This window comes from Telopea speciosissima, chromosome 11 (genome assembly GCF_018873765.1).
Source record: "Telopea speciosissima isolate NSW1024214 ecotype Mountain lineage chromosome 11, Tspe_v1, whole genome shotgun sequence".
Lineage (NCBI taxonomy): Eukaryota > Viridiplantae > Streptophyta > Magnoliopsida > Proteales > Proteaceae > Telopea > Telopea speciosissima.
The window spans coordinates 27,117,542-27,128,341 of NC_057926.1; the positions used below are offsets into that span (position 1 = coordinate 27,117,542).

General features: G+C 39.5%; 1 protein-coding gene across 1 annotated transcript in view; it reads left to right on the forward strand.

Moving 5' to 3' along the window:
- LOC122644907 overlaps window positions 1-10,450 on the forward strand; it is a 32,144-nt gene extending 21,694 nt beyond the window's left edge. The window contains exons 4-6 of the mRNA XM_043838273.1: window positions 3,567-3,705; window positions 4,592-4,596; window positions 10,440-10,450. Of these exons, the coding sequence (XP_043694208.1) occupies window positions 3,567-3,656 (90 nt within the window). The 3' untranslated portion in view covers window positions 3,657-3,705; window positions 4,592-4,596; window positions 10,440-10,450. The remainder of the gene's footprint in view (window positions 1-3,566; window positions 3,706-4,591; window positions 4,597-10,439) is intronic.
- The last annotated feature ends 350 nt before the right edge of the window (window positions 10,451-10,800 follow it).

Consider the following 10,800-nt stretch of genomic DNA (forward strand, 5'->3'; position numbering starts at 1 on the left):
CCAAATGTTGGATAGAGTCTGATGCGAAGGAGGCGGGTCCCAACAAGAGGGGTCGAGGATATCAACAACCTGAGCATTTCTGGGGATGCCTGAACTGTTGATAACTCTAGGGCTAACAAGATGGAGAAGGATGCCTATAGAATGCCAATAATCAAATGAAATTAGATTTAAATTAAGTCGCGCCAGCCAACAACCTGATGTTGCTACTTGGTTCGCAATAAGCTATATTGTCTGGTTCGCAACAACCATATGTTGTTTGGTCCCCAACAACCTGATGCTGCTACTTGGTTCGCAATAACCTATATTTCCTATTTATCAGTGAAATTTTTTATTTGAGACCTCTATTTGGGGCTGTTGAAGTGACTTCCTTAAGAAGAGCTTATGTGTAGCCATTAGAGCTGCACTTTTATCTCTCTTTGTTTGAGCAAGTGATATAGGTCTAAGCACCCACAAGAAGAAGAAATAGCCCCAGGATTAGGGCCGATTGTAGGAGTCTTAGTTTATTTTTCCCATATTTATTTTATTTTTCAGTTTAATTGTAAACTTAAATTGATCCAGTCAGACCATGGTTCAATTTAATTGACTTATTTCTATTGGTTCCTAGGGGAATCTTTTAAGTATTAGTCTTTAATTTAAGTTGTCCCCCCTCCACTATTTCTAAAGTGGGCAGGATTTGTTCTTGTAATAGGAATCAGGTCTTGGACTCCAATTCCTGAGCTGAATAGGTGTAAGGCCATTGGCCACCAGTTATAAATAATTAATCGTGGGAAGGCTCCCCCACAATTCAAGTTTTCAAATTCTGTTTTCAACTTTGCTGCCATTGTTGCTGTTGCCTTGTGGACTCTATCAAGGTGAAGGGATTGGTGGATCTCCAATCGACTCCTTGCATCTTGTAGATCGGGAGGCTCTCTTTTATCTTTCAAAGCTACTGCCATTGAAGACCTGTAAATCCAATTAGTACTATACTATTTTCTGCAATCAACCTCCTTCTTCTAATCCTCCAACCTAAGCCTTATCCCCATGGATCCATCTAACCCTAGGACATTAACAAATCTGTCCAGCACAATTCCACCATTAGAATCACCCCAAATTCACACCACAGCTCCAGTAGATCATCCCCTCCACTCGATCCCAATTTCAGACCCATCCCAACCTTAAAACCCTAATCCCCCTCATTGCCTGTGAAACCCCAAAACCCTAAAAACCTATCTAGACCAATCCAACCATCAAAACCCTACCATATTACAACCGAATCATCCCCTCACTGCCTTGAACACTTGATCCAAAGCCCTAGACCACCATTGCTCCAGTCAATCTTTCGCCTTGATTGATATGATATAAAACAAACAAGTTTACTAATCGTGCAACGCATTTCTTGCTGAGCGTAAGTCAAATTTTAAAAGGTTTCTTGCTTGACTTTGAGAAATAAGTAAAAATAATCGCTTATCTTTTATATTAGTAAAGGCGTGTTAGCGCAGCCAGCAAGCACTTGGACGGAGTAAAGCTGATTGTAGAGCACCGTTGCGCACCAGCGCACGCATCCATTTTGAAGCATGCTGCCCAAACTCCACCTCTAAACCCTAAATTTCATCACCCCCTTCTTTCCCAAAACCCAAAACCTGAAACCCTAATTTTCAAAATTTTAAATTTTCACTTAAACATCATCAAACCTTCACTGTTAGCTTCCCCTAAACCTACCTAGCATTACCATATAAGAATTACATCCATTACCCTATACCTAACCCTAGTTTTGATCTGAAAACCCCAAACCTGCCCAATCGGCCAGTTGTTTGAAAGGTCCTGGTTACTTGGCTCCTAGTAGATCTCTTATCTGTCTAGGACTACATTAGCAGGTTACTACTTACTACTTGCCTTCATTTGGAAGGACTTTTGATGTAGTTGTTGACTGCTGCACTTTTATCGTTCTTTGGGAAGATTACTACCTACTATTTGCCGCTTATGATGTAGTTGTTGGATGTTGCATTTTTATATTTTGTTGGAAAGATTACTACTTACTACATGCCTTCTTTGAGAAGTGCCTTTGATATTTCTGTTGCTACTATGATATTGTGGACTGGGGTTAGTGTTCCTACCGCCTATCTTTGCTTGTTGGATTTTTATTCAACACGAAAATTATTATCTACTGAAGTTGCTGATGATTGATGTCCTTGAATTGATATTGTTAACTGAATGAAGTTCTCTCTGTACTCATTGGCGTCTACAACTGCTATTGAAGACTGGTGCTGCTTTTAATGTCTATTCTTGTTGTTCCAAGCTGGAGCCTTTGATTTGTAAACTCCAATTTGATGGGGAGTGTTAAAGTTACATACCGTGGGAGTTGGGACTTATGCTTGGCTAAGTAATTTAGATTAGGCTCTTATGGTTTCATAATCCTATTGTAATTAGTTTTCAGTTTCCTATTGTAATTAGAGTCTAGGGTTAGCTAGGTAATAGTCTTATTCCTATTGTGACTGTCTTTGGCTTTAATATAAATATATACTGCTGGTACGATAGAAAACATTGTCTATCGTCTAGCTTCTCTTCTTCTCCTCTATAGGTCCTGGTTTGTTAGGCTCAGTTTTGTTACAATTTCCATAACTCTAATGGGTAGTAGTCTACACCATGGCTTTTAAATAGGTAACTTAGATGGTGCTTGCCTTGACAATCTAGGTTAGAAACTTTATTACATGTTCATGGAGTGCCCAGGGGCTTTGCTCCACTTAATGCTTGGTTTTCTAACATTTCTATGTTGCGCAAATGTTCTTTTTAGGCCCTGTTTGTTTCGTTTTGAAAATTTCCCTACAAATGATATTTTAGATGAAAATTTCCTCCATGTAAAATTTTTGCATTTTACATGATAAGTCTTATTTTACAGGAAGATTTTCCTTTTCTGCCTTTTTACATGGAAACAAATGGAACATTAATGACATATAGTATGAAGGGAAAATTTGATGTGACCTCCAATGCAGAAAACCTCCCAAGACCCCATGACTGAAAAGAATAGAACTGCTTTACTTGGTTAGATTATAAGCTACGTAGTTTGGGATCTCACTTTCCTTTGGATTGGAAACTTGAAATATTCGATGAAATGTGATAATGGAGATCTACTCATGTATTGCTGGATACTTGCACAGTTTGGTCTCTTCCTGAAACATGAGGATGATGATGAAGGGTCATATCTAGTTGACCCAAGTAGCATTTTAGTGATCAAGGATCTTTCAGATGAATATTCTCCAGCTTCAGAATCTTGAAGAAGTCAATTTAATCTGCTTCAAGATTCGGAGTTGAACAAACTCCTGAAATGACCATATTGGCCATAAAGGCTCTTGACTTGCATTTTTACATGAATATTTATGTAGGTTAGCGATAGTGAACTCTGTACGGACCCCATTAATGAATTTGTTCTTTCGGCAATGTTGCAGTTGAATTTTATATTTATTGGAAGATTCTGATTTTTTTAAATTATTATTTTTTGTCGTTTCATGTAATTTGTCACTGTTTCTTAAGCTGAAAAGTGAAGATACATAACATTGTTGTTTATATTTATGATGTTGGTGTTTGCGCAGTCCAAGATATCAAAACGGAGACTTAGACTACCGGCCCTTGTCCATCCTGCTTATGCCAAAGTGCTGAAGAAGCTCAACTTCTGTGGTTGATCTTGGGAATTCTCTAAATGCTGCCTGGGTCCTGGTATAAAGAAGAAATGTTCTTTCTCTTCATTTATTCATCCCTTACTCCACCATCCCTTTCCCAGAAAAATATTTCAGGAGACCCATAAAAAACCTCTGCAAGAGTTCTTTTGCTCATGTTTTTTGATTGTGGTGGAAGTTCCCTTTCTTTTTTATTCAACTTTTTTTTTTTTTTGGCATCGAAGGCAAAAGGTAATTTCATTATGAGAACCATGAGTTGTACTTTTGGATGACTAGTGATTGTATTGCTAAATCATGAAACCTTTCGATTTGCATGCATAGACCACACGAAACAAATAACAGAACCTGCAGAGGTAGAATGACGAAAACTGACCACACTTGAATTTTTATCCTCTCAAGTGCGTTGCACTGCCAGTGCATCGGACAGTGCACCTCACTGGTCCACCTTTAAAAATCCAATGCACAAGTGAGGTGCATCGTCCGATGCACTTTAAAGATGCTTTGGGCAGTGCATCGCACTTGAGAGGATGAAAATCCCTCTACACCTTGCCCGTTTTGATTTTGTTTCTTATCTTGCTTAAGCACTGCCAGTAACCGTAGAGGAACACTTTCACTCTATATTGGTTCTTTTTTCCTTCAGTTGCTAACTGACCTCCCTCATATCCAGCTCTATTTAGTCATTATTAGAGTTCTCAAAACAAAATGATTATAAAGAAAGTGCGTACCTAGTGCACAAGACTTCCGCCACTAGAGTTTGGGGAGGGTCATAATTTACGCAGCCTTACCCCCGCTTTGCGGAGAGGCTATTTCCCGATTCACACCCGTGACCACTAGGTTGCAATGGAGCAAGCTTACCGTTGCGACAAGTTCTTGATGTCTGAAGTGGGGGGAAGCAAAAGCCACGGTCACTGGTCATAGTTCTGGTGTAGCAATTCCACTAGCTCTTGTCCATCTGATTCAGTTATTATGTCTTTGTCTTTTGAGTTGGCTTGCAAAGAGGATCAGTTCTTACACTGTCTCTGCTTACTGCGCGGTAAATGACTTGCAGTGGAATGCTTTATAACCACCCCACCCACCCCGCCCCCCCTCCCTAAACAGTTTCAAACGGCCCAATTTGAAGCTTGCATTGTTGTTGATTTTCAGTTTCTTCTGATTTTCTTGGCTATATTTGTGCCTTGTCTGCTAGCTTCTGAAATTGAGCACCGTGGACATTGTAGGTTCACTAAACCTTTGTGGAAAGTCTCATGTTGAAAGACTTCAGTTGGCCATTGATTCTTAGAACATGGTCCACCTTCATCCGTGAGACCATATTTAGGTTGCTCCATTGTGGTCTAGTGGTCACAGGTTTAAATAGGGATACAGCCTCTTCGCATAATGAGGGTAAGGCTATATACATTATGACCCTCATCAGGCCCAACAATGGTGGGGACCTTGTGCACTGGGTACACACATATTGGAGATTCCAAACTGTGCTGGAAGTTTAGGGATGTGGTGGGATCTTTTTAGAGATGCGGGTGTATTGCAAGAAACTTTAATTCCATGAAACAAGCCTAACTCTCGATAAGTAGACAAAAGTCTGGAAAGAACTTTCATAACCACAACAAAAAGATGAGGACTTAGAGGGCATCCTTGACAAATACCTTTTGAAGCCCTAAAAAAATCAAATAGACTACCATCTAGTTTAATAGAAAAAGATGTCGAGGAAATAAGAGAAGAGATTAAATTCCCCCAATGCTCACCAAAACCTCAAAAATAAAAGATGGATTTGATAAAACCCCACTCAAACTTATCATAAGCCTTAGATATTTCCAACTTAATACCAACAAAACCACCCTTACCTTCTTATGGTCACAATATTATCAGAAATATGTCTACCAGGAATGAAAATGGCTTGATAAGGGGAGATAAAAGAGTGGAGATGCATTTCAACCGATTAGCAAATAATTTCTTGAATTTTATTTGTAACATTACATCGGGTAATTGGCCTAAAATCCCTAAGCCGAAAAGCCTTGTCCACTTTGGAAATCAGACAAATAATAATGTAGTTAACGCCCTGAGGGATAGATGCCTTAGCAAAGAAACTAGATACAAAATAAAAAATGTCTAAACTTAATAAATCCCAAAAGGTATGAAAAAAACAAGCCTAAAAACCTTTCACCCCTCGGGCTTTAAAAGAGCCAAAGGGGAACACAACCTTTATTAATGCCATCTAAAGAAGGGGTGTAACAAAGAACAAATCTATCAATCTCTGAGATGATAAGATGAAATAAGCACTCCATGAAACTAGCATCAAGAGGATTAGAGGTCGAGAAAATCGATTTGAAGTGAGTAGCAAATGCAAGTGCAATATCCTTAGGATCCTCTAAGCGAGTACCATTTACAAAGATGATAAATTCAATCCTCCTTTTCCTAAGATCCTTCTTTGAAACAGGATGGTAAAACATGGTATTTCAATCCGACGATTCCCATCTTTTATATATAAGTGTCTAGATTTCTAAAGCCAAAACACCTCTTCAGCATCAAAAATCCATTTCAGCCTATTAGAGATAGTGGTCATAGTCTCAAAGTTGGGGATAACACAATTATCGATATGAGAGTGATCCCTGAATAAATCCTGCTTAATGACAATAATCTTTCCAAAAACATTTCAATTCTAGTCTCTAAGCAAGTTAGCAAAGGAAGTAAGTTTGGCAGAAATTAGATCCTTAGGGGAATTGGACCAAGATTTACAGCAAAATGAAAAGTAATTAGGATGATGAATCCAAGCTTCTTGAAAATGGAAAAGCTTTTTGCAAAAAGGATGTGAGCCAAAAGTATTAAATAAAATGGGGTTATGGTCCGAACCAATAGAGGGCAGGATTGAAAGAGCAAGGGAAACATGATAGGCATTGGGGTGAAGCAAGAACCCGATCAAGGCATTCTTTAAGGAGTCCAGGTGGTTTTTGTCTGTTGGACGAAGTGAAACAGGAACCCCTCATTTTAACATCCTCCAAAGAAAAGGTAAAAATGATATCCCTAGTCCTTGTGCAGAAGGTGTTGGTTGAAAGGGAGCTCCACCCAATTACACAGATTGATTCAAAACCTCATTAAAGTCGCCAATAATATAGAACCTATCAACAATAGAATCAACAAAATGGAGCAGCTTAGTCCAACAAGAGCCCCGAAGCGCATATTGAGGGGAGCATAGAGGCAAATAACCTAGAAAGCACCAAAGCATGGATCAGATTTATTTAAACCAATGAAATGTTGGTGAATTTTTGAGTCCACAATGCATAAGCTTGGATTGAAAGCACCAACAGCTCTCCTTTATCACCTTTGGTTCCAAAACTATAAACATAGGCCAAGGATAAATAAGAAGAAATAGGAGCAGGTAGTTTTATAGAAGCATGGTCAGAACATTTATTTCTACACAGAAAAATGATATCAGCATGAAGATGGTGTTCATGATGGTCCAAACATTTCTTAGTGAAAGAATTATTAAAACATCTAGTATTCCAGGAAATATCAGCATAATTACTAGCGAAGAAGAAATAACTACAGTAAAACCGAGAGACCAAAAGGGAGAGAAAAACCTGCAGGAATGGGAACATTTGCGGGGATAGAAAGACCGGAATAAAGTTCATCGATTAAGATCAAAGATGCATAAACTAAAACTAAGCAAAATAATAAAGAAGACAACAAAGAAATTAAAGAAGGATTCGTGAAAATGGAAAGGTATTACCGGATTTGGAAGCCAAATCTCCGCCGTCTCTCCAAGCTCAGGTGGAAAAAGAGTGCCAACATCAGATAGATAGTCATTAAATCCTTGATCAGAACCACAAGATAGTTCCCCAACCCATTCCTTGACAAGAGAAAGGAACAAAAGAGGATCAGAAGAAGCGGCCAAAGATTGTTCCAAAGAATACCGGAAATTGGAGAATTCCAAAGCTAGGGAGGGGGAACAAGCAGGGAACACCAGCTTGTGTTAGTAGACCACAGAGGGTTCCCCACAAAGACATCCTGCACTCCATCCACACATGCCCGGTTAGAGATAACAACAACGGGGCTTGAAAGAGGATCGCTGCCATAAAAATGCTGATGGATAAGAAACGTCGGCCCTGATGGGAACATGCATCCTTGAGAAGAGATTGGCGCCCCAGGAAGAATCACTTAATAAGCAAGAGAGGTAATAGGATCCGTCACTGGAGCCTGCTGAGGATCCATATTCTCCAAGTTGAGTTGAGTCGAGGGTAGATCAACAACAGAAGGTGCGAGTTGGAGCTCAGCAAACAAAGATGAGATGAAACAATCTTCACTAGTGGGTGAATCACTGTCCGGTTGAGAGGCAGTAGTGGCTGGCACAATAGTATCACACTCCATGTCCCAAGGAGGGTGTCCAAAATAGTTGTAAAGGAAGCTTAGCCAGAGTTATCAATTTCACCTAATTCAAAAGCCTGGTTGGGAAGACCATTCAGATCAAGAGAGGAGCCCGCTTCGACACAAGTATCCATGGACTCCATAATGAAGGAGGGTATATCCCAGAAGCATTCATTAGCAGTGGTGGAGTCAGAGCATTCTCAAAAAATCCCAAAGACGAGGGCCTAGGCCACAGACCCTTATGCAAAGGGAAATAAGAAGCATCATGGATAAGGCGACCACAATGGAAGCAAACCTTGAAAGATTCATACTTTAGAGAAACACTGATTCTGTCACCTTCATTATTGTGAATTTTGGAAGACACACATTGCTTGCTTCAGTTTAAATAGGACCTTCAGTCATGCAACATTTAGCGGAAGGCCCAACTCAACTTGATTGAGATTGATATCAAGAACTCTGTCGATCCACGACACCGCTTGCTGAATGGCATCATAGGAGAAAGCATCCTGAGGGATAGGGCTAACTTGTACCCATATAGGAATGGCTTCATGTTCATGGAGAAAGAGATTGTCATCAAGCGAGTGTTGAACCAGATGGATCATAGAGCGACCACACCACCATGGAGCTAAAGAAAAGACCTTATCATGGGATGCAGCAGTAGCAAATTCAGCCATAAAGCCCCCTCTATCGTAACAACAGAGATAAATCGCCCCTAGTGGCTCCCAGATAGAAGATAATATGTGATAGAGCTTTTCCTTGGAGGGCCTGGGGTACCCAAGAGCATACCCATAAAGCAATTTGGAGGACCCATGCACCTTCGTAGCAGAAATGCCAGATGAAGACAATCCTTCTTGCACAAGACGATTGGAAACACCACTAGATGTTCTCTAGATAGTAAAGGGAGGACGACGACTAGATGAGTCAGACCCGCGATGCCCTAAGCAGCGAGAGAGAGGCCCACGATGGGCCATACCAGAGTTAGGAGATCTTTGTGGGGAGGAGGACTAGAAATTCGAACCACGCGAGACATGAAAAGCACCAGGAACCTAAAGCACAACAAACATAATGGCCCATAAGTGGCCATGGCCGCTGATTTGGGATCATTGTAATGTAGCAATTGCAAGGTTTTATAATACTAAATCGGACAGTGACGATTTTGATCTGGATAAGATTGGAATTGGTCGGAATCCGCCTTCAAGAACCCCTAGAATTGGTTCACAAATCCAAAAACAAAGAAATTTTTAGGGTTTTGAGTGTCGGATTGATTGAAATCGAGATCGGTCACGATCGATTCGTATCGGAATCAGCCGATTCAACAATCCAATTCTCGATTTTTAAAACCATGATGTGTTGGAACTTTAACTACGTACATCAATTCTCTTTCAAGATTGTCAACCGTCATACTGCCTTTTGAATGGCTATAGCTTTCACTATAATGAGAAGATCCAGCGCTGCACAGGCCTCCTTCAGTTGCAATAAGCACACCATCAGATGATGGAAAAAGTCACCCAAGTGAACCCCATAGCTCTGTCTTGTTGCAAATAAAGGAAGATAAAAATGGGAAATTGAAACTAATTTCCAAATGAAAATGAAAACTCTTGTAATGTTCAGGCCTTTTTTCTGCAAAACTGGTTTCTAAGTACCTCCATAGTCACCCAAGTGAACCCCATAGCTCTGTCTTATTGCAAATAAAGGAAGATAAAAATGGGAAAGTGAAACTAATTTCCAAATGAAAATGAAAACTCTTGTAATGTTCAGGCCTTTTTTCTGCAAAACTGGCTTCTAAGCACCTCCATAGGACCTCTCTTTCACAATGCATCTTACTCCAGTACCATTAACCCTCAATGGTGGAAGTTTTTTGGAGACTAGAAGTGCACCCTAAAATTAAGATGTTCTTGTGGAGAGTCTTCCATAATGGCATTACTGTAAAAGAAATTTTAGCTAAATGGAGTGATATTAGTCCTCTTTGCCCAATTTCACAATTCATACCAGGAATCAATTTGGCACATTCTGTTCACTTGTGATCTTTCTAAAAGGATGCCACAGGACCTCTAGGTCTTTTATCGGAGAATCTAAACCACTCCTCTACTGACACATTCTTTTTAGACTTCTTTCACTCTTTATACTCAAACATGAGCAAATGCAGATGGGTTTAGCTTCATTGCAATCACATCCTACTTCATATGAAAACACAGGACCAAGTTGCTCTATCCAATATTGATCCAAACCTGACGTTGATTATTGATAATACCAATCGCTGGATTGCTGATTTGTCCCCATTTCATAATGAGGATGTGGACTCTATAAACGGACTCATTGGTATACAATTTTTTGATAGTTTAGGATGGACTAAATTTAAAGTGTGAAATGTGTCACAGGACTTACAGGCTATGATTACACAACTATTTAGATCTTTACGACCATGGCAATCAGTTCATATTTTCTCATAGTTAGATGTATATTTTCAAACAATTACTTTTTTTTTAATGATGTGGATAACTGGATCTGTTCTCTGTTTAATAGGATTGCCAAAAATGCAAGTTGACTTGGGAAGGGTATATCTTCTTGTGGATGTGTAAACAACATTTGCTCTCCTCTTAAATTAATAGTATTTTTCATCTTTAATAAAAAAAATGATAGTATACATATGGAGAGAGTTCTTGATGCTGTTGATGTAGGGAACCCACCAATCAGAGAGAGAAAAAGAGGATACTGACATAAGAGATCATTAAAATTGTCAGATAACTTCCATTTTAAGAACATCAAAATTGATCAACACAAAGAAGTGGGGTAT